The 24,832-nt window shown below is 38.3% G+C and overlaps 1 protein-coding gene and 1 long non-coding RNA gene across 6 annotated transcripts in view; one reads left to right on the forward strand and one right to left on the reverse strand.

The window, feature by feature from the left end:
• RNF168 (ring finger protein 168) overlaps positions 1 to 7,394 on the forward strand; it is a 34,016-nt gene extending 26,622 nt beyond the window's left edge. The window contains exons 6-7 of one of the 2 annotated variants that reach the window (XR_016019712.1): positions 1 to 4,859; positions 6,897 to 7,394. Coding sequence is in view for 1 of the 2 variants with exons in the window: in XM_019723667.3 (XP_019579226.1) it covers positions 1 to 945 (945 nt within the window). In the remaining variant the exon portion in view is untranslated. Of the gene's footprint in view, positions 4,954 to 6,896 lie in introns of those variants that run through there. The other variant, XM_019723667.3, reaches the window with a different exon arrangement.
• The window catches only part of LOC109443378 (uncharacterized), a 25,140-nt gene continuing 4,427 nt past the window's right edge, over positions 4,120 to 24,832 (reverse strand). For 3 of the 4 annotated variants that reach the window (XR_016019714.1, XR_012495621.2, XR_012495620.1), the window contains 3 exons: positions 21,345 to 21,383; positions 10,933 to 11,011; positions 4,120 to 4,258 (listed from right to left, as the gene is read on the reverse strand). This is a non-coding gene — a long non-coding RNA (uncharacterized LOC109443378). Of the gene's footprint in view, positions 4,259 to 10,827; positions 11,012 to 21,344; positions 21,384 to 24,832 lie in introns of all 4 variants that reach the window. The other variant, XR_016019713.1, reaches the window with a different exon arrangement.

Consider the following 24,832-nt stretch of genomic DNA (forward strand, 5'->3'; position numbering starts at 1 on the left):
GAAATTGACAGTAGTGATACAAAGAGCCCCACGTGGCAAGACACAGAAATTGAGAAAGATATGCCAACACTTTCTCCACAAATATGCCTAGAAATTCAAGAAAAAGGTACAAAGTCTTCAATAGAACCACCTATGCCTCCATTATGTGCCAATGGTACAGAATGGTACCTTGAAGGAGAAGTCAAAATGAGACCAAGCAGTCATGAAAAAGAGTTATGTGTCATAAATCATGAGGGACCTAAAGCCAGAGTTCCCTCCTCTAGAGAAGCTGTAGTTAAGCCTTGTGGCAAAACAGAGAGTGGGAGCACTGTATCAGATATGACACAGATAATTGGAAATAGCACAGTTGAGACAGAAAATGAAGAATCTCGTCTACTGATTAATAAAGAAGATATTTCCAAAAGAAAAAACCAGGAATCATCTTTTGAAGTAGACAGGGATCCATGCTTTTCTGCAAAACGAAGGAAAATGTTCCCTGACGCTTCCTCAGACGAAGAGGAAGCAGAAATTGACTTTACCCAAAAACTGTTAGATTTGGAACATCTACTTTTTGAGAGACATAAACAAGAAGAACAGGACAGGTTATTAGCATTACAGCTTCAAAAAGAGGTGGATAAAGAACAAATGAAGCCAGACCGGCAAAAAGGATCCCCTAATGGGTATCAGTTACGTGCTACTCCCTCACCTCCAGACAAATTGCTAAATGGACAGAGGAAGAATTCCAAAGATAGAAAAGTAAAAGGACAAACTGAGCATTCAAAATGTCAGAGAGGCTCAAAAAATGAAGATTGGCAACCTTTTAAGAGCCAGTTGAAACATTCAGTTAATGGAAGAAAAATGCCAAATTCTACTAGAGATAATTTGGCATCTAAAAGTGCTCATTCCGTACAGCCTAGTAAGTCACAGAAAAGTATTTTTCAGATGCTTCAGAGATATACAAAGTAATGCATAGGCAAAGGGAGTGTTTTATAATCTAGTAAATCTGCTCTGTGGACACATTGTCCTTAACTAAAGGACTGCGATTATAAGGGAGGAATGAATATACAACTGTGTTTCTGTCAAACTCAGTGATAAGCAAGAGTCCCGATCCTTTATTAATAATTGCTAAGTTTGGCAATCCTTAATAGATAATAGATATAAAAATGCCTGGGCCAACTCCCAAGAAATCGTCAAATGCCAGTCTCTTTCACCAAAAACTGCATTTTATGGCCTTTGCTCACCTTTGTGTCCTGACTTGTAATCAAAGCAAGATTATAATCATACTACACAAAGTAGTTAAGGAATCCAGGTTTCAAATCTAAGTTTTCTTGCTACTTTGCCATGTATGTGTAGAGTACTTGAAATTCATCTTCCATAACACTAAAGTAATCTAATTTCCATTTTTTAAATTATTTTAAGCATTATAGCATCTTCTTTTATTTAAAATAGGTTGGGATCAGCATGAAATCTGAAAAATCAGAGAGTTCTGGAAAATTAGGGTTAGTTAGGAAACTAGACTCTTGATGCAAAAGCAGTTACGAGTTGGGATGAGGCTGAGTGGAGCAGATGATAACTTAGAAGCACTGGAACTGAGTGGGTGGTTAGGGTCCAGGATGGAATAGCAGGTATAGTTTGGCAGAGCATTCTCCCTCCTCCTTTTTGTGTTAAATGACACAAAGTATTTGGGTTTTACAGCTTTTCACACCATAGTATCTGGTGTCAAAATCAAAATTAGTTACTAAATTACCTGAAATTTTGGAAAAGCATATTTCTATTAATCTTCTATTCCAGAAAGAAAATGGGAATTTACTATAGGAGTTATATCACGATATCCTATGTTATGAAACCTATGACATAAATAACCATGTGTTTATTTCCTTATATTATCATTTGTATTGATGGTGACTTCTATTTGTGTTTATGGACAGAAATAGAAAGTATGATACTTGGGTTTTGCCTTATATTACCCCTGGAAGTTAAATCAGAGGCAATGATTTCATTTTGTGAAATTTAACTTAGAGACTATTAATCTTTGTTTCATTAATATGACTAGCTTGGAGCAAACAAACAGTTTTAGCAGTATTTCTGCTGATGTCTTGTTACCATCCTTTTAAGATAAAAATACAATAAAATGTCCTAGAGCTAATTCTAGCTTAAATTTGTCAATATTTTTATATATTGAGATTTTTTTCCCTCCAAATTTTATAACTGAAATTCTGTTAATTTTTGCATACTTGATGGCAAATATTTAAATACTGATTGAGTGGGTAATTATGGGTAGAATTCTCTATTGCTAATTTAAAATTTAGTTTGCCCTTTCTCCGAATAAAGTGTCCTCTGAGTAATGATTGAGCTGAAATGAAGTACAGCCAGAAACTAACCAAATTTGAATAAAATAGACTAAAATCTACCTTCTCATCAAACCGATATTTTTCTGAGCAATTTAAATCTTCCTGGAATAGTCCATGACCAAAAAGGGGGGAGAGGAAATAGTGTGAAGTAGTTAGGATTTATATGTTTAACCTCTTGTCTGTGAAGAAGTCTTCCTGACTAAAGTTGGTTTTAAGATAAATTTTAATTTCTCTATTAGTCATTAGAACGTATTGCTAGTTTTTCCTCTCATTTTTGTGGAAGGTATAAGAGTGTTTAATTTCTCAGGGAGTATTAAAACTGCAGAGGTTGAGAATCTGAAAATTAAAGTGTTAAAAATAAAAATGGACTATTATGTATTTTACCACAATTTAAAAAATAAAAATTAACTACATAAAAATAAAAAGTTCTGCATAACAAAATCTATAAAGGAAAACTAGAAGACATGCCAAACTGGGGAAAAAATAGATGCACTTCATCACAAAGAGCTAATTTCCTTCATATAAAGTGTCTGTCAATCCATTAAGAAAAAGACTAACAACCCAAAAGGAAAATTAGAAAAGTTTATGTTCCCAAGAAACATAGTTCCCAGGAAAGGAAATGTAAATGGTTCTTAAATAGGTAGAAAGATGCTTAATGGTATTAAGCATCTTATATCAATGCTCATACATTTTCCCACCCTTCAGATTAATAAAGGTAAAGGTGCTTTTTTTGTTTTGTTTTTGTTATATATGTGTGGGGTGTTTTTTTTCTTTTTAATCTTGGCAAGAGTGTGAGGACAGAAGCATTCTTTTATGTTGCGTGGTACGAACAGAAAAATTTAAATCCCTTTGGAGATACAGTTGGCAATTCTACCTCTAGTAATTTCTTAAAGCTGTCTTCACATGTGTGTAGAATGACATGTACAAAACATTTTTGTATGGCATTTGTAATAAACTTAGAAACAAACTTCAATGTAACATTAATAGACAATAAATGAATGTACAATGGAATACTATATAGAGCAGTTAAAAACCCACCACTTTACACAGATGAAAACAACTATAAGATGTAGAGTTAAATAAAAATACAAGATGTAGAATAGCATATATAGTGTGCAACTATTTGTCCAAAAAAGGAAAACATGTATTTGCATAAAATATGCAAATATATAGAAAGAAACCATAAATGTCAGCAAGGAGAGAAAGTAGGTGGCTGTGAGATGTAATAGAAGAAATGACTTTTCACTATATGTTCTTTTGTACTTTTTGAGTTTTCAGTCACTGAATATATCATCTAGTCAAAAAAATTTAAATTTTCTTAAAATATTGCAAAATAAAGGAAGCTTATACATCTCAATGTGCACCACTCTAGATGGTCCTTTTTGTCTTTAAAATTTTAAGAATCATAATTCAGGAAGGCTTTTTTTTTCAGCATGAAAAATAGCATTGTGAATTTTTGGAAATAGCATTGTGAATGAATTTGAATTTATTTAGCTTTAATGTACTATCTCAAAAATATTTGAAAGTAAAATTTAGGCTTTCCAGGTAGCACTGCAACATACCTACAATCCTGCTGAGAACAATGAAAAAGCCAGATAAAAATGTAAAAATGTATACTTAAAAGCATCGGAGAGCTACGGAAATAATAACCAGTTTAGGGGCTAAGATTCTAGAGAGGAGAGACAAAGAGAGGGGAACTGAGGTTTGCAAGCACATTTTTGCTGGTAGCATGTGGCTGTTCCGAATGTAGAACGAGAACCAGGGCTGCTGCTGGTGAACAGAGAAACTGGAAGAGTTCTTGGCTATCTCATGAACCTAGAGTGACAACATTAGAGACTGGAGGGTCATCAGACAGGAGGCTGGTTTTCTCATCAGGATAATTGCAGTTTTGAAAATCCTCAGGGCAGAATTTAAAAGACTGAAAACCTCTGAAAAGTGAAGAGAGTTGTTATCAGGTTCACAGTGCCGATGAGACAAAAGAATAAAGTTCGGGACCTTCCAAGGGATGGAAGCCTGTTCACACAATAGAGTCTCAACTGAAAGCCCTAGAACAGGGGTCTGGCAAATTACACTCTAGGGGCCAAATCTGTACGCCGCCTATTTTTGTGGAGCCTGTGAGCTAAGAATAGTTTAAATGGCTTTTAATTTCTAAATGGAAATCATAACATAACCAACAGAGTTGCTATCAAGAGTTAAGTAATATATATGGAACACCTGGCACAGGCCCTGGCTCAAAAAAAGCCTTAATAAGTGGTCATTCCTTCTCCCTGGCTAGTCTCTACCTCTGCTCGACCAGTCCCACTTTGGAAGTGTCTCACTTCATCCAGTGCTTTGTGCTCCCGTACGTCTCCAGATGTGGCACAAGTAAATTGCAATTATCTTCTGTCTACTGATGAAGACTCCACTCATCTTTGCCGGATGTGTTCACAGCTTCCTGTGTCTCAGCCCCCAAAGGAAACCAAGTCCCAGGAATACTTCGGGGCTTCCTTGAATTTCTATACTAGTTCTACACATTTGGTATGCATAAAGGTGGGTAAAACACTACGAACATATTAAAGAGACTGGGGAGTTGAGCCATTACTGTGTTTACTTAATCCTGTATAAAGATCTTAAACAATCATGACTTGGAGTCTTTTTTTGTTTTTTCCCAGAATATTTTACATTTTCTTGGCAGGACTTTGCACAACATGCACCCTGAGGTCAACTGAGCGGACCCTTCTCTTTACATTTTGCTTTATATTTCTCTACAACTTGGCTTTTGTGCTCCCAGGCTGGCCCAGTTAGGCTCTATTCCTAAAACTAGTTCAGTTCATAAGGCTTTGAATTCAGTTGGGGATCATCCATAAAAAGTTTGGGGAGTATCTGTTTTTTACTGCACGTTAGACTTGCTGACCATGGACTGTCTTGATTCCCGGGATCAGGATGAGAACCCCACTCCCTGCTCAGTTTATACTAGACAAATGTAGATTATACTGGGTATATTGATTATGGTCCAATCAAAAGAAAACAAAAACCACAATAGGTATTTCAGCAGAGGGTATGCCGTACTGTAAGGAATTGGTTAGACAGGTGGTGCTGGAGCAAAAGGGAACAGTGCGATAACCCAAAGATGGTAACTGCAGGAAGTGGCCACCACCCTCAAATCTGGGAAATAGATGGGAAGGGTTTTGGTTACTAGAATGAGCTCAGGAGGTGGGGAATGGTGACCCCTACAGACCTGATGTTCAGACCTTTGAGAAGGAAGCACCTCCCTGACTGCTGGTACTGGGAAAGGCCCTAGTGAATCATTCTAGAAGAGTTGAAGGAATTTGGAAGCTGGAGGCGACTGACAGGAATAGCAAAAAAACAAGCTTCCCCCCCTGCCTTCCTCCTAGTATCCCTTATTAGAAATTCATAAGAAGCTTGCTGACAAAGGAGTCTGGGAGAGTGGGAAAGTGTTTTTTGTATCAGCAGAATTTACAATGGCAGGCTTGGACCTTAGAGACGAGGGGTGGGAGGGAAACACACGAGAATCCATTAAAGGTGTTTTCCTTTAATGGATTCTAGGACTAAGATGTCTTGAAATTTCTAAGCCAAAAACCTGGAAAGCTATTCTGACAAGATGGAGTAATGTGTGTGGAAGAATGGTGCTTAAACACAAATAAATGCCTAGGCGAGGTAAAACCCCATTAAGGATCTAGAGGAGAAAATTGTGGAGAACCTTCCCAAGTACCTGTAGAAAGCCCTCCCGACTTCAGTTTCTGTTGCCCTGATTATATCCTAGCGTCCCCATCTTGATCAGGGCTGATGATTCAGGTTTGCGTTTGCCACCCACACACAGACAATAACCTAAAACCACCTTTGTCCTGAGTCCCTACAAGCTTTCCAATTCCTCACCTATAGGGATGACAAGAACCCCTTTCTGAAATGTCTTCTATACACAATTAAGGCCTCAGGTATCACTAAATTCCCAGAGCTCCTAGGAAGGTACACCCCTGCAATAGAGTTAAAACACCAGGATAAGACTGAAAGGAGGGCATTTGAATAATTGAAAGATAATGAAGTAACTCTTCAGAGTAAGCCTAGATTGCAGGAAAAATGACAAGAACTGTAACAATTTTAGCAAGAGGAACTGAGATAATACTAATTTGGTTTTAACGTGAGAGAATCCACTCCCAAAGAGTTTGAAGTGTTGTAATTTATACAACTGTATTCTAAATTTATAGGATTGAAAACTGCTAAAATCTCATTTTCTCAGGAATGATTGGAAAAGCACCTTGGGAACAAACAAACAAATTTACTTGATTCCTTTTACTGGCAAATGCTTAGAAAACTTAAAGCTTTTACTTGTATAAAACTAAAATTACATGAATGAGCTGGTTTATTTTTAGAAGAAAAAATTATTTTGTGCTGGTAAGAACAGGTCACAAACCAAAAAATAGACAAAAGGCCTAATTACCTAAGACTTAAGTCTTTAGGGGGTAAGAAGTGGCAATTTTAACATTGCATAATAGCAAAAGCAACCAAAAATATTAGAGCTGAAGCAAGAGGTTAACCTGTGAGGACTAAATCAAGGCTCTCTTCTAGGTGAATTCTGCCCAGAGGAGCCCTGTCAGGAAATCAGAGAGAAGAGAGTATGATTGAAGTGTTTATCTCCTTGACTCCTCTGCAGGATGACCCCCGTCTGGCTGGCTGGCTATGGCCCCAACTGAAAGTCATATCTCCTGGAAGGTAGTGTTCACACAGATTCTCCTTCCAGGTTCTGGTATCTGCTTCCTCTTCACCCTTCTGATCTAGAAGTCGTAACAGCTCTCTGGCATTGCTACACGGAACCATCTTGTGCTTTCCCTAGACCATGCCCACGTCTTTGTAAATAATCCCTCTTCTCAAATTATCCAGTTTAACTGGGCCATCTATTTTTTACCAGGGCCCTGACTGATACTGTTAGCTAGACAACAAAGCATACCAGATATTAAAGGTCATGGAAATGTTCCATATCTTGAAAACTCATTGAACAATACATTTAAATTGGATGCATTTTTATTGTATGTAAATTATACCTCAATAAAGTTGATTTTCTAAAAATTTGTCCATGAACTCTGTGACCTATACCCATTGGTTTCCATGGGGCACTCAATGATCCTTTGCATAGTTCCTGTAGCACAAGAGAACCCTGCCTACATGCTCCCCTGTGTCTCAAGAAATCCCTGAACCATTAGAAAAATACCTAACGGAGAAAAAAAAAAACCTTCATGGTTAGCTCAAGTTATTATGCTAGTTCCACATATTTGATCTGAATAAATGTATGTTTTTAAAAGTCTGTAATCTTAAGGTGCTAAGAGAGTTGTACCTCAGCGATAGGTGTGCTTCTCATTCCTGTCTGTAGGTGACAGTCTAATAAATGACAGTCTTTAAATTTAGAGACGATTGTCTATTTCTTCTACTCTCTCTCTGTTATCCCTCATTTTAGCAATTTTCAAGCAGTGATTATTAGGAAAGGACACATATTCACATGTACTGTGACTAACTGTCCTGTCTGTAGGTGACAGTCTAATAAATGACAGTCTTTAAATTTAGAGACGATTGTCTATTTCTTCTACTCTCTCTCTGTTATCCCTCATTTTAGCAATTTTCAAGCAGTGATTATTAGGAAAGGACACATATTCACATGTACTGTGACTAACTGTCATATGACCACCTGTTGTGTCCAAAATTATTATTCATTTCAACAACAGATTTTCAGGCATTGAAGAAAAGTTAAAATTCAGAATGTTTCTGGAAATGCTGTTGAAAAATGACCTTGCCTGGGATGATGCCAGCATTCATTCTCCCTCTCAAGTCACTTTTTCCAGAATTGTCTCAGCTTTTCAAAACACCTCTCCCATCTATGCATCCCCAGGTTCTCATAAATGTGTAGAAGGGCTTCCTGTGGGAATAGGGGTCTAGGTGAGAAGGGATGCGGGAGAAGTCTCAAGGAAGAAAGAGACCGTGATGTTTTGCATGTATTGGTCTTTTATAACTTGGACATTAGTCAAAAACTGCACTATTAATATCATATAATTTTGGGTATAAAGGTAAGGATGTTAAATTCAGAAGCGATTAAATTCCTCCACTCTCACTCTAAAGAAATTAACTTGTTATATATATTTTAAAAAGTCCAAATTAGAGGCATCAAATGTCTGGGTTTTGGATTAAGATACTCTTATGAATGACACTTAGGGCTCTAACTTATTCTGACATTAATCTTTGTAAAATGTGTGTCAAGAGCCTCAAGCTATTCAATTTCATTCATCTGCTCTAAATTATGTCTTGTTTGGGGACAGCTATAGAGCTCCAACTAATCAAAACTGAAATATAACCACCTAAAGGTATGAGATGATACTATTTCCAAGGGCCAACACTTACTGGAAACTATGGGCTGGGCACTGTGCTTAACATCTCATGTAATCCTTTCAGCAATTCTAGGGCATAGACACTATTATTACACCTATTTTATATGTGAAAGAAACTGAAACTCAAAGAAGTTCAGTAATTTTCTCAAAGTCAGATAGAAGGAGGAGGCAGAGTCAGGATTTGAACACAGGACTATATGACTAGAGAATGAACTCAGACTCATTCTTCTATTCAAAAAGAAAATAAGCCAGGAATATCATTTATAAAGAAAAACAGAAGAGATTGTGTGCAGTTCTAGACACCTAATAAGGCGACGGTATACCCTGTTTTATAGAGGAAGAACCGGAGACCAGTGCAGTTGTCACTGCCTAAGGAGATTCTGACAGTAAGTGGATCTGTATCGAGACTGGAGTCTAAGACCCATGTCTTCAAGCAAAATGTGCTGTCTTGTTAAATATAAATTATATAAAATAAATATAAGGATTAAATGTACTTATATAACACCTGAAATTATAAATCATGTTTGTTTCTGGTGATTAAAGCTGAGGAATGGTAAGATTTCCTGTCCTACAGAGGAAAAGAGATGGACCTGGGCAAGCCTGCGGACACAGTGAATGGTAGGTAGAGAAGAATACGCTGCAGGGAAGGAGAAGAGAGGCCAGAGAGAGAGGAGGAAAATCAGCAGGTGTGGTACCACAGAAGCCAAGAGTGAGATTTCTAAAGAGGTAGTAAGCAAATACCAAATTCTATTGAAAAGTCTATAGAAATTAGCAACTTGAGGTCTTAGGTGACCCCAGTACAAGTGGATTGGGTGCAGTGTGAGCAGAAAGCAGATTGAAGTGGATTCTGAAGTGAGTGGGAGGGAAGAACATGGAGATGGTTGTATAGACAACAATGTAGAAAAGTTGGGTTTTGAAAGGAGGTAGGGAGAGATTAGGGTATAGTAGCTATTGTGGGAAGGCGAGAAAACTTGGGCATATTTAAGTGTCAGTAGAGAGGGTCCAGTGGAGAAGGAACATTTTCATATTCACACCCAGGCAAAAAAAGGGATAGATCTTACATAATAAGAGAGATGGCTTTTCTGTTGTGAGAGGGAAAGAGAAAACAGGGTGAGTGGAGTTGTGTGTAGATTTGTGCGTTCAGTGGCCACAGGTCAATGGACTTCTTGCCTGATGGCTCCAGTTTTCCCATTCTCAGTTGAGAGTGAATAGGAAGGGTAGCTGTACAAGATTTGAGGAGAGAGAAACACAGTACGGACATCTCATCACCTCTTTGGATTCCCTTGGTTTTACCTGCCTCTTATTCCAGCCACTGCTACAGCAACCATTTCTGCCTGGGCTCTGAACAACTTCGTGTGGTTGCCACCACATAGCACCTGACCTCAAGCCTGTGCCAGGTGTCAGGTCTAGGATTTGATTTTACTCTATTTACAGGCTTGGAAGTTAGCCTGTTACTGTTGCATAGATGCTGGCAGAAGACCTGAAATTCCTGGGTCAGAGAAAAGGAATTGTATCATTCATGGCACAACAGGCCGCATGAGTATCATTTTTATGTCCATTCTTGCCGATGAGAAGAGACAACAGAACTTGTTCTTGAACATCTACAGAGGGTCCCAAAAAAATGTATACACATTTTAAGAAAGGAAAAACCTATTAAAATTGTAATGTTCTATATCAATAACTAAAGATCAATAAAAGGGGTGGCCAGTTAGCTCAGTTGGTTAGAACATGGTGCTAATAACACCAAGTTTGCCAACTTGATCCCCGCATGGGCCACTGTGAGCTGCGCCCTCTCTGAAAAAAAAAAAAAAAAAAAAATCAATACAAGTCATGTGTATACATTTTTTTGGCACACATGGTAGAAGGACCTCCTGGAAGACATTTTGGAGGCTGAGATCCTGTGTGAACAAATGAGAGGTGATCTACCAGCCAAATTTTGGGTAAGTGCTAACGTGACTTCATTTCCACCAGAGGTTGATAAGGACTGGCACATTCAGGTTATACTTACAAATGCCTCTAGATAGTGCATGGTGAGATGGCAAGAGTAGGGTTCTAGAATCAGGTAAATATGGATTCAAATTTTGCTTCTAGCTGTGTAGTCCTAACTTCTATGAGTATTTCCTCACCTCTAACAGGACAATCAAATCTTCCTCGCAGAGTTGTTGAGAAGATGAAATGATACAGCATATGTATGGCAGAGTAAGTTTTTGAAATATTAACTAATATTTTACCCTATCCTTGCATGATTTGGTCCTTCCCACATTTAGTCAGCTGGGCTATTTGACATTTGTTGCTTCAGGAAAAGTTCACCTAGGAAAAAGTAGAGGATAAAAATGTTAGTTCTAGACTTTTCAGTCTCAAAATCTAGCCCCCAGAGAGAACTCAAAACAAGAACAATAGATTTATAAGAATATCTGATGTTGAGTGAAGGGGATCAGACTATGCCACCCCAAAATAGGCCACTTGGTATAAAGATTATTTTAAGCTAAGACATTTGAAATTCACAGATGCAGAAAAATAGCTTTCTTGGAGCTTCCCTTATGTTACTAAAAGCAACAGCATCTAGGAAATAAAGCTGCCATAAATTCCTTTTTAGGACAAATCTACTCCCAGAAGGGAAAACATGAATAAAATCTACCTCAAATTCCTTCTCCAGGGAAATTTTATGGCCCTGAAGGAGCTAGAAAGATCATTCATACCTGTATAGACAAACATTATTACAACTTTCTTATTTCCTGAAAACCCAAAAAACTTTCATCTTTTCAAAAAGTCACTTATTTTCCTGTAAGTGCCTTTCTCCCCCCTTCACCTACTAAGATGGTAATTGTATAAGCCCCAAATTCTAACCTCTCTTCTGAGTTACTTATCACCGAGTTCTCCTGCATGTGTGTGCATTGCATATATAAACTCTGTTTTTTTTCTTCTATTAATCTGTTTTATGTCAGTTTAATTTTCACGGCCCCAGCAACTGAACTAGGAGGGGAGAGAAAAAAGATGTTTTCCTCCCCTACATGAGTAAGAGAGGCTTCCCTGATCTCAGATCAAATAAAGAATCTCTGGGCTGGTAGAAGGAGAAGGGGAGTATTACAAGTTCAGGTGTAATACATGTCCCTAGAGAGGAAGACCCTGTGTCCCAGACCCCTTTCTGTCTCAGAAAGATGTCCCAAGACAATGTAGAAACAGAGCAAAGAAACTCTGACAACCTTACAGCTTCCCTTGCTGCACTGTGTGCTGGGAGCAGCAGAACATTTCCTGTGTGCTCAAGAATGACACAGCCATGTAACCCAGGGGGTTTTGGGACCCAGAGGAATCCTGCAGCTGGAACAAGGGAGAGCCTTATGGCGCCTGGGGGGCCACTAAGCACCTTGTAGGCAGTGCTTATATCTCAAAGGTACGGGTGTGGATAGAGGACAACCAAGGACCGCATGTATCCCCTAGGGCGCCTAAAGCAAAACCCCTAGAACTTAGACACAACTCAGGTAAAGCATGAGGAAACCAACTTAACTGGAACTACATTTTTTTGTTCCTTTTTCTTTAACTGAAATTACGTTTTGCCACCCCAGATATCAGGGCCTCACAGTAGAAATGAAATTGAATTAAGGGAGACTACAGCTACTGTACAACTACTTCTGGTTTAAGATTAGTTTCAGCTGTTTGTGAAACTCATCCAGGATGTCTTAGAATTCCCAGGTAGCCCATATCTGCTTAAGGGTTGAATACTAACTCTAGACTAGGATTAGAGCTAAGTTATCTAGACCCAAAGGCCAAGATCTACCTGGAAATGTGTTATGTAGAGCTGATGTGACCCCTAAGAAATCTGCCGATTTCAGAAATGTGAGTAGACAGCGATGAGACCAAGCATGAAAGAGTCCTACAGAATGCTTAAATTCCCTAGACAGACACAGGGTGACTGACAAAAGAAGGTGAAGGTGAAGAATAAGGCAAAGAAAAAACAAATTAAAAAAGAAAAAAGACAAAAAAGAAGGTGCTGTCACCCTTGTTAGAGTTTGCATTCATGATCGAATTTCCTAAATCAAAGATGAATAAGGTCATTGTTATGGATGAATTGTAACCCCTCCCTAAAATGACATGTTGAAGTCCTAACTGCCAGTACCTCAGAATGTGACCTTATTTGGAAATAGGGTCATTGCAGAACGAATTAGTTACTATGAGGTCATACTGGATTATGGTGGGCCCCTAATCCAATATGTCTGATGTTCTTATAAGAAGACGTTCATGTAAAAATTCAGGCACACACAGAGGCAGAGATTGAAGTTATATAGCTGTAGGCCAAGGAATGCCAAGGATTGCTGATAACACCAGAAGCTAAGAGTAAGGCCGTGGAATAGATTCTTTCCTAGATTCGTCCCATGATCCTTCTGACTTCTTGATTTTGGACTTTTGGCCGCCAAAACTGTGAGAAAATACATTTCTGTTGTTTTAAGCACCCAGTTTGTAGTAATTTCTTGCAGCAGCCCCAGGAAATTAAGTCATTATAATGCCTTTGTCTTAAGGTGAAATTTCTAAAAGACTAAGCCTCTTTTGAGGAAAGGAAGAGTTATTTCAATAGCACTAACCCAAGTTGCCAAAGCAGAGAAGCCCTCAAAACCCTTCCAAAACTGGCATACCTATGCAGCCATATTAGTACTCGGATTAGCCATTTCAAAAGGGAAAATAAACACCGTTTCCCCGAAAGTAAGACCTAGCCAGACCATCAGCTCTAATGCATCTTTTGGACAAAAATTAATATAAGACCTGGCATTATATTATATTATATTATTATATTTATTATATTATCTTATATTATACCGGGTCTTATATAAGACCCGGTCTTACATTATATTAAAATTAAGACCAGGTCTTATATTAATTTTTGCTCCAAAAGACGCATTAGAGCTGATGGTTCTGCTAAGTCTTATTTTCGGGGAAACACAGTAGTTCTCAATAATTTTGTCTTTATTGCAAATGGTTGTTCAACTATAGATATATTATGTTTTTACATTTGACTTAATCTTTAGGCATAATTTTTTAAATGATAAAAAAATAAAACATACGTTCGAAGCCAAGTTTTCATAAACAAACAAAAAATTGGCACACCTCTTAATCTGCTTTAAAAATGGTGGCCTGGATATGTGGGGAGAAAGTGAGTTTTGGAGGATGAGGCTGGTCTCTACAGCACTGTCCAGCTCCCAGCGGCCAGGGGAAGAATTATTTAATTATTAAGGACCTTAATATTGCTGCTAAGACTTTTGGAAAACTCCTAAATTTACAAAGAGAACCTACAGCTATTAACGTAGAAGCTAAGTCAGGTCTTGGGGAAGACGATGTCTCAGAGGCCAGTAAAAAACCCCGAGTCTCCACAATACCTAGTTTGGTTGGTACCCATGCTCCCTCCTCGGTAGCTAGCCAAGGCCATGAAACTGGCCTATATTGTTTGAGAAAAAAGATGGCAGGTGGCATGGCTGAAACATTAGGCTCCTCCTGCCTTTAAACTGAATCAATGCCTCCACATTTCCTTATAGCTGTATGAGACCAATCAGAGGATTCACCCAGCCCAAGGAAGTCCACATCCTTGGGAAGTGGAGGGAATGGAACCAGTAGGAAGTCTCTTCAGGGGATAACAAAGAGGTATCATCCACATGGATGCAGGTGAGCATATCACTTTGAATCCAGGCTTACCTAAGAACCCAAGGAACCCAGAAGGAATGTGCTATTAGTTAATTATTGCTGCATAACAAATTACTTAAAAATTAGTGACTTAAAATAACAACAAACATTTATTATCTCATAGAGTTATTGTGGGTCAGGAATTCTGGAGTGGCTTAGCTGGGTGGTCTGGTTAGGGCTCTTAACAGGTTATAGATAAGACGTCAGTTGGGGCTGCAGTCATTTAAAGACTTGACTGGGAATGGCAAGTCAGTGCTGGCTGTTGACAGGAGGCCTCAGTTCCTTGCCACGTGGGTCTCTCCACAGAGCTGCTTGAGTGTCCTCATGACATGGCAGCTGGTTTTCCCCACAGTGATTGATCCAATAAGGAGCAAGGTAGAAGCGGTAATACCTTTTAAGAGCACATCTTGGAGGTCTCATGTCCTCACTTCTGCCATGTTCTTTTCATTAGAAGCAAGTCATCAAATTTGGCCCACACTAAAGAAGAGGGGAACTTAGGCACTATTTTTTTGAAGGAAGACATGTCAAATAATTTGTAGGTATTTTTTAAAACCACCACAGATAGTATCACGCACATAACCCTGAACTGCTTTGTTAGAGGGAGTGCTTGTCCTGTGGAATCTAATTTGGAATAAATACCCAGGTCCCATCATCATGAAGGTCAGGGACTTTTATATGAGAAGTAATTTTCTTTGCAATTATACCCTAAAAACACAATCATGACCAATGAGAAAAATGCAGAAATCTTCTGGGGGGTGTTCTGGGAAAGTATTTTTTTTGTTTGTTTTTCTGCCCTTCCCCTTTCTTCCTGCCTCAAACATAGGTGTGATGGCTGGAGCTGCAAAAGCCATCTTGCTAAGATGACTAGAAGGCCAAGGGTTATCTATCAGCCCTGACTTCATTGAACCAGTACGAACCTGCCTGTGCCTGGACATGCTGTTATGTAAGAGAAACGATTCTCTATAACTTAAGCCACTGGTATTCAAGTTTTCTGTTATTGACAGTCCAAACCATTCCCAACTAATGCCAGTGACTTAGTAGAAAACAGGATAACGGAGTCAATTCTTAGCTTTTGAATTTTTAAAACCTAGCCTATAAGATGGTAAACAAAAACAAAAACAACCTCAGGTATAGGCAATAAATTTGGGAGAGACTGATAACTAGTAAGCAGGCTACCCAACCCCTAGACTCCATAAAGATTCCCTGGTCTGGAAATGATAAAAGTTAACTTCAGGTATGGAAAAATATAATTTAATTTCTTATTATATGAGTTTGGGCACTAAGATTTATACTTACTATATGGTAGCTCGCATTTGACTCAAAATGTTATTCCTTTCTTACCCTTTAACATCTTATTATTGCCCTAAACAGTACTCAGGGTCATTCTCTGAAAATTCACTTTTCTTCTAGACGTCTTGATAAAAACCACAATTTTTTCTCCTCCCAAGCTTGAAGAATTGAGGTTGTCCTTCCCTTTTCCCTTTTCTTCGTCTCTTATGTCTCTGACCTGTTATTCATTTTAAAAAATTTATTGGGGAATACTGGGGAACAATGTGTTTCTCCAGGGCCCATCACTCCACGTAGTTGTCCTTCAATCTAGTTGTGGAGGGCACAGCTCACTGGCCCATGTGGGAATCGAACTGGCAACCCTGTTATTCAGAGCTCACTCTCTAACCAACGGAGCCAACCAACTGCCCCATGATCAGTTATTTTTTTACTTTTCTTTCTTTCTCCCTTTCACTTCCTTCTCCCTCTCTCCCACTCTTTCCCTTCCCTCTTTCCTTACTTGCCTCTCTCTCTTCCTTTCTCCACCCCCCATCACCCCCCCCCCTTTTCTTCTTGAAGCCTTCCATTATTAGGACTGTGGACAGTTTAGCACATCAATTCCTCACCACAGTATAGTTGCAGCTCCAGCAACGCTGATCTGTGGAGGGAGGTATTTGGATAGACTGTCCCACAGAAAACAACTAAAATTGCTAGATACTATTTTAAAACAATCAAAACTTGTTGAAAACAATGGAAGACATGACAAGACAGTAAGGAATGACTGGGCCCAATCAAAGAGAATGTGGAATTTCTGAATGGAAAGGGAGCACCGAAGTTTCCCCTCTTTGAGAGAACAGGCCAAATGTGACAAACTTGAGCAACAATTTTCATGGCCCCATGAGGTGTGGAGTAAAGAAGTCAAAAGCCAGGGCCGCAGAAGGTGGGGAGTTGAATTAGTTTGCTAGGCCTGCCATTTTTAAAAAAAGGGGTTATGGAAAGTAACCTCACAGGGTGATCTGACAGTAAATTCCTAACTGGGCAGGTCATGGTGGGGAGCCATGCCCCAGGCATATAACCTTTTTTTTAAAAAAAAACACAAAGTCTTTATTCTTAAAGAGAATTCAAGCATAAAAAGGCACAAAACGGGCCGGCCTGGTGGCTCAGGCGGTTAGAACTCCATGCTCCTAACTCTGAAGGCTGCCGGTTCGATTCCCACATGGGCCAGTGGGCTCTCAACCACAAGGTTGCCGGTTCGACTTCTACAAGGGATGGTGGGCTGTGCCCCCTGCAACTAGCAATGGCAACTGGACCTGGAGCTGAGCTGAACCCTCCACAACTAAGACTGAAAGGACAACAACTTGAAGCTGAACGGCAGCCTCCATAACTAAGATTGAAAGGACAACAACTTGCCTTGGGAAAAAAGGCCTGGAAGTACACACTGTTCCCCAATTATTAAAAAAAAAAAGGCACAAAACCCACAAGCCATGGACATACGCAAAAATTGAACTACTATACTGGCATATAACTTCTTCAGCGAAAGGTTTTCAACCAGCCCTGTCCATTGTTTTTGTTCATCTTCAAAGGTTAACACACCTTTGAAATGCCAAAAGTAATACCCCTTGAAGGCGTTATTAATCCTCAAGAGAGGACATAACTATCCCGTAACCCAATCTCCCCCTTGCTTTCTCCAATCTTCCTTGCGTCCTCTCCTTAATTTCAAGTGCATAAAAGAAGCTGCAAAACTGCTATTCCCCAGAGCATTTGAGATCTTGCTCCTTAGTATATGTCATCAGTTTGGCTCTAATAAACTCTTATAAAAATTCTCTACATGTTTGGATGTTCTTACGTCAACAGACTGGGTGGCTTAAACATCAGAAATTAATTTTTTCCCCAGTTCTGGAGGCTAGGAGTCCAAGATCAAAGTGTTGGCAGGTTTGGTCTAATTCTCTGCATGGTCTCCCTGGTATCTCCTTTCAATGTCCCCATTTCCTCTTATAAAGACACCAGTCAGATCGAATTACAGCCCACCCTAAACGCTTAGTTTTAATTTAACACCTCTTTAAAGGCCCCATCTCCAAATATATTCACATTCTAAGGTTCTATGGCTTCAACATATGAATTTGGAGGTGGACACAATTTGGCCCACAAAAGGAATGTAATGTGAAACATTCCCCCATAACACTAAGACCTCTCTGGTAAGAGAACCACAAGTAAGTAACCCTTCCACTCCCTGTCTCCAAGGGCTGCATGGAAGGTTGCCTTGATGGTGGGTAATGAGGAGTGGGGGCTGTCTCTGAGAAGCTGTAGCTCCAGGCCATCTCTGATATGTTGATTTGAAGCCCAAATTCATTTTGCCTGTGTGGTTCAAAAAGCTTCCAGTTATAAGTTTAGTTTAAATTGGTCTCAGTACGGTAGTGCCCCTAAATGGTTGACAGGAACAAAGGTAAATCTCCTCTAGAGAAATGTGCCTTCATCTTAGACCTCAAAGAATTCCTATAAATAATTTTGCAAAAAATAAGCACCCCACAGTAAAAAAAGATAAACTAAGCACACACACAGAAACCCAGGCACCATGTATGAGAAGTGGTATAAACTACAGACTAAATGAACAGATGTGCAAAGACTTCAGACATTGGAATTATCAGACATGGATTAAAAAATAACTATGATTATCATGTTTAAAGAAATAAAATATTAACCTGAAAGCATCTGCTTAAATCTGGTTAAAAATAGCTAACCAGATTTGAAATATAAATATTAATAGAACTTATAGAAATAAAAATACAATAATTAAAATTTTTCAGCTATTTTCATATAAGCTTCAAACATACAACACGGTTGAAAGAACAATATAATAAACACCTGTAGGCAACTACCTAGCCTACATTTAACAATTGTTAACATTTTATCATAGCTATAGTATATATATATTTTTTCAATTTGCTAAACCATTGAAAAGTAAGTTGCAGACATATTTTATCCCTAAATATGTTAGAATGCATCTCTGAGAAATAAGAACACTTTTCGTAACCAAAATGTCATTATCACATCTAAGAAAATAATTTACTAATGTCATCTCATATTGAGTCCATATTAAAATTTTCAGTTTGCCCAAAAAAGTCTTTTATAGCTGTTTTTTGTTTTTGTTTTTTTACAGCTAGGATCCAATCAAGGCAATGCATTTGGTGGTAATATCTTTTTACTCTTTTTATCTGGAACAGTCTTCGTGTTCCTTCCCCCCCATCTCACCCACCTGCCCCTGCCCATGACACTGACTTTTTAAAGAGACCAGGACAGTTGTCCTGTGAACATCCATATTCTGGATTTGCCTGAGTGCTTCCTCATAGTGTTCTTTAATTTGTTTCTTGATCTGCCTGTGTTTCTCGTAGTCTGGAAATTAGGCCTAGAAGCTGGATTAGATTCAGAGCCACAGTTTTGCGAAGAACATGTCATAGGTGAAGCTATGTATTTCCTAACGCATCACATTAGGAATACAAAATATCAGGTTGTCCCATTCTTAGTAATATTAAGTTCAGTCACTTGGTTAAGGTGACAATTGCTGAACATCTTTCCAAAACTGAAAATTCAAAATCCCTCGACAGTTTATCAGCTTCTTAAAAAGTCAAACATACATTCACCATATGACCCAGCAATTCTACAACGAGGTATCTTCCCAAGAGAAGTGAAAACTTATATTCACACAAAAACTTGTACATGAGTTTATAGCAGCTTTATTCATAATTGCCTTTAATTGGAAGTACCCCAAATGTCCTTCAACTGGTAAATGGATAAACAGACTGGGGTACATTCTTACAATGGAATCCCACTCAGCAATAAAAAGGAATGAAATACTGATACAGGCAACAGAATAGATAAATCTTAAAAAGCATTACACTAAGTATTAAGAAGCCAGATTCAAGAGGGTACACCCTGTGCAACTCCATTTATATAACATTCAGGAAATAGCAAAAACCATAGGAACAGCAAACGCTAACCCTACACCAAACTACCAATTTTTTCATTAGTTTCAGGTGTACAAAACAATGTAATAGTTAGACATTTCTCCCCTCACAAAGTGATAACCCCCACCCCCCAATCTACTACCCCTCTGACATGGCATACAGCTGTGCCAGTTCCACTGACTCTATTCCTTATGCTGTACTCCACATCCCGTGACTATGTATATTAAATTATAGTTGACATACAATATTATTCAGCTTCAGATTCAGGTGAACAGCACAGTGGTCAGGCATCTACACCGTCCATGAAGTGGTCTCCTTAATAAGACATGTGCCCACCTGACACCCTACAAAATCTTTGCATTACTGATTATATTCCCCAAACTGTCTTTCATATCCCTGTGGCAATATTGTGGTTACCAATTTATGCTGTCTAACCCCTTCCCCTTCTCCCTCATCTCCACCTCCCTCCCATTTAGCAACCATCAGTTTTTCCTCTATATCTCTGAGACTATTTCTGTTTACTTTGCTCATTTATGCAGTTCTTTAGATTCTACATATAAGTGAGATCATATGGTATTTGCCTTTCTCCAACTGACTTAATTCACTTAGCATAATGTTCTCTAGGTCCATCCATGTCATTGCAAATGGTAAGATTTCATTCTTCTTTATAGCTGAGTTATACAATGGATAAATTTACACAATTTATCCATTGTATAAATGTACCACAGTTTCTTAATCCAGTCTTGTTTCCAAGTCTTGGCTATTGTAAATAGCATTATAATAAACATAGGGGTGCATATGTTTTTTTTTGAATTAGCATCTTGGATTTCTCTGGATAGATACCCAAGAGTGGGATTGTTGGATCATAAGGTAGTTCCATTTCCAGTTTTTTGAGATACCTCCATACTGATTTCTATAGTGGCTGCACCAATCTGCAATCCCACCAACAGTGCACGAGGGATCCCTTTAGTCCACATCCTCACCAGCACTTGTTGTTTGTTGATTTATTGATGATGGTCATTCTCACCGGCAAAATACCAATTTTTAATATAGGGCATAGAAGTTGCCAGTGACTAACATACTCTTACACCACTTTCTGAAAGGTCTGAAGGAACAGGAAAGGTCAAGTATTACTCAGATGGATTCTATGTAAAGGCAGAATCAGAACAAAGGGAAGTGGAGGGATATTTCATCCTGCTCAGAGTGAAGCTTTATGAATGGAGCAGATTCTGACTGCCTAATTAACACCCATTTCCCTCCTTCTTCCTAAAAGCACCAGACTTTAGGGAGGTATCCATCCACCTTCCTCCACAAAGCCATCTGCTTTACTAAACCAGTTATGTTTATTTCACATTCCTTGGCACGGGTGGCTCTAGGAACAGAATTGTGATTCAATTCAGACCGGTTAATTTTGAAGAAGAGTCTTCCAAGGGACTTCGAGAAACATTTGCTTGTTTCCTTTCTCAATTAAAAAAAAAAGACTTGACAGAAGAGATAAGTTGGTTCTTCTTCCTCTAGATGTTATTGTATCTGAATGTGATGCTTGGAACTCCTGCAGTTATCTTGCTACCAGCTTAGGATAAAGCTCAGACAGGTGAGGGAAAGTCAAGAGAGCAGAGCTAGAGCCCTGTGGTCATGGACATAGACCCTGCCCTAACTTGGATTATTTAAGCCAGCTGAGTTAGGGTTTCCTGATGTAATTCATAATACCCTAAAAAACTTAATGCCTGTCCCACAGTGTAACGTACCTTTTTGGTGGCAGTAATACTGGATCCATATGAAAGATGCTGAAAAAAATAAGAAGAGATACTGTTATTAGTTGGATTTTCTTTTTATAGTTGCTGAGCACACCACTCTTCAAGTTTTTTGTCAGCTCACTTTTGTTAGGGTTTAAATCCCAGTCTCACCCCTTATATTACCGACATTTCTAATTTCAATGTCAAATTTCTTACTTTTTTTCGCCTTTATGGCTTGTGATTTTGTCTTCTTCATGAAATCTTTCCCTGTCTTGATCAGGACTTCATGATCTACAGCTTCAGGGCTTTTCAATAACCTGTGTTCTGTGTCAATGGCGCCCCCTGGAGCAAAAAAGTGCATGGCATCCCCTCCTTAAATTGTGCAAAGCAGTTCACTTGAAGTCATTAAGACCCTATATTTTCTGAAAGTTGTAAAGTTTTGCTAGTCTTCTTTAAATCTTTGATAAATCTATAATTTATTTTTGTATCTGATATGGGATTTGGATACAATTTTATTTGGCCCCAGAGTCATAGATCAGTTAGTCCATTTTTTTTCTCCAGTGTTTTGTAATGTCACTGCTGTCCCAGTGTACATATATGTTTTTGTCTGTTTCTGGACTCTGTTCTCCACTCTCTTTGTTTATCCCCCACCATTACCACACAGTCTTAGTTACTATACCTTTATAATAATTCATGATATCTAGTAGGGCAAAACTTCCACCTTGTTCTATTTTAAAAATGTCTTGATTATCGTTGATACGTTGTTCCTGAATTTGAAAATCACCTTATTAAAATCTTGGGAAACTCTGTGGGATTTTTCTTGGAATTACATTGAATATAATATATATATATATATATATATATATATATATATATATATATATATACATACACACACATACATATACATAAATTTGGCATCTATATATTGTCTCCCCATACATTAATATAGATTTCTTCATTTAATGCCTATCAATAAAGTTTAATCATTTTCTTCATAAGACCTAGTACATTTTGTTAAATCTATGCTTAGGCACTTTATACTTTTAGTTGCTATTGAGAATGGAATAGTTTTAAAATTAGTTTCAAACTATTTGCTGCTGCTCACGTTTAGGAATAGAGTTTTTAAATGTGTCTTGTATGTTGGTTTTATATTCAGAAATATACCTGAACTCTTATTAGTTCAAAAATTGTCGGTTAGTTCTTAGGTTTTCTATGTAAATAATCATAGTCCATAATAATATTGTCCTTTAAAAATTATTTTATATAGGGCCGGCCCGGTGGCTCAGGCAGTTAGAGCTCCATGCTCCTAACTCCGAAGGCTGCTGGTTCGATTCCCACATACCACAAGGTTGCCTGTTCAACTCCTCGAGTCCCACAAGGGATGGTGGGCTCTGCCCCCTGCAACTAAGATTGAACACAGCACACCTTGAGCGGAGCTGCTGCTGAGCTCCCGGATGGCTCAGTTGGTTGGAGCGCGTCCTCTCAACCACAAGGTTGCTGGTTCGATTCCCGCAAGGGATGATAGGCTGTGCCCCCTGCAACTAGAAAACGGCAACTAGAAAACGGCAACTAGAAAACGGCAACTAGAAAACTAGAAAACGGCAACTGGAGTTGAGCTGCGCCCTCCACAACTGAGACTGAAAGGATAACAATTTGACTTGGAAAAAAAGGCCTGGAAGTACACACTGTTCCCCAATAAAGTCCTGTTCCCCTTCCCCAATAAAATCTTTAAAAAAAAATTATTTTATATACTCTTTCTCATCTTACTGCTAAGGCTAGGAGTTCAAGGATATTGTTGAATAGAAATAGTCATAGAGTACATACTTATCCTATTCTTAACTTTGAATGTTTTATTATTAAGTGTAATGCTTTTTACTCTGTGTTTTTGGTGAACACACTTCATTAGGTTAAGGAAGTTCCTTTCTCTACCTAAATTGTTAAGGGTTTTTGTTGTTTTTTTGTGAAGGGATATTGATTTATATCATTGATTTTTCTGTATCTGATCAAATGGATTCTCTCATTTAATTTGTTCTACTATCATGAATTACATTGAAGGACCTTTATACTATAAAATTATGCTTGCATTCCTGAGATAAATTCAACTTAAAAATAAATGTATATATGTATGTATGAGTGTGGTATGTAACAAGATTTTTCTAAATTTTGGTTTAGTTTAACATTTTTGTTTCAGTAACCTTAAGTGAGGCTGAGCTTTCATTTACTGTTTTGTTTGGTTTTGATATTAAGATTATGCTAGCTTCATAGAAGGAGCTGTGTGTCCCTTTGTTTCTTTCTTGGAATAATTTATATAAACTTTGGATCATCTGTTGCTTAATTTTTTTTGGTAGCAATCACCTGTAAAATCATCTGGATCTTTTTGTTTGTGTGGTGAATTCAATTTCATTAATTGTCATCAGTCTATTCATAGTCAAGTCAAATTTGGTAAATTATATTTTTCCAGAACAGATATTTATGTTTCTTGATTCATTGGCATAAAATTGTCCATAATATTCTCTTATTTTTAAAATCACTGCTGTATCTGCTATGTCCCTGTTTTCATTCTTTCTAGTCTTTCTTTTTTTCTTAATTTAGTTAATCAAATAATTTAAATTTCACTTGTTATTTCAGAGAACAAGCTTTTGGTTTTATGGATTATTTTTGTATTTTGTTTTCTTTTACTGATTTCTGCATTTCCCCCCTCAAAGTTCCCTAGGTTTACTCTGTTGTTCCTTTATCAACTTTTTGATTAGATGTTGAGCTACAAGGTGTGATCAACAAATACGGTGAATATTTAAATTAAAAAGCTTTATTACAGTGAAAGACATTTTGCCATTAATCCCCCTCAAAGTACTCCCCCTCACTTCAAGCATACTTATCCCATTGTCCTTGCCACTTTCTGAAGCAGTTCTGGAAGTCCTCTTTCATGAGTGTCTTTAGTAGTTGCACTGTTGTGGCTGCCTTGATGTCCTGAATCAATTCAAAACATTTACTTTTCATGGTCTTTTTGACTTTGGGGAAGAGCCAGAAGTCACACGGAGCCAAATACAGTGAATAGGTGGATGAGAACATACCGTAATGTTTTCATTTGACAGAAATTGCTGTACCAGAAGCTATGTGTGACACAGAGCCTTTCCATTGTGATCAAAACATAGGGTGAATGCTGCTGTCGAGTGCCATTCAATGGAAAGGCAGGGATCTTCAATATGGGAAGCAGCACGTTGAACCTTAGTAAGTTTGTGACAAGTTTCAGTTTGTTTGGGGCAGTCAGTTGGGTGTGAGCTACGGTGGAGAGGTGTGTTATAAAGTGTGCCATAAATCATCCTCCAGGATGACAAAGTTCTGTGTCACGCATTGCTTCTGGTATATGGCAATTTCTGTCAAATAAAAACAGTGTGTCCTCATCCACCTTATTCACTGGATCTGGCACTGTGCGACTTCTGGCTCTTCCCCAAAGTCACAATGATTCAGGACATAGAGGCAGCCGCGAAAGCCCAACT

Source organism: Rhinolophus sinicus, chromosome 17 (assembly GCF_057876585.1).
Source record: "Rhinolophus sinicus isolate RSI-liver-muscle chromosome 17, RSI-T2T, whole genome shotgun sequence".
NCBI classification, from domain to species: domain Eukaryota; kingdom Metazoa; phylum Chordata; class Mammalia; order Chiroptera; family Rhinolophidae; genus Rhinolophus; species Rhinolophus sinicus.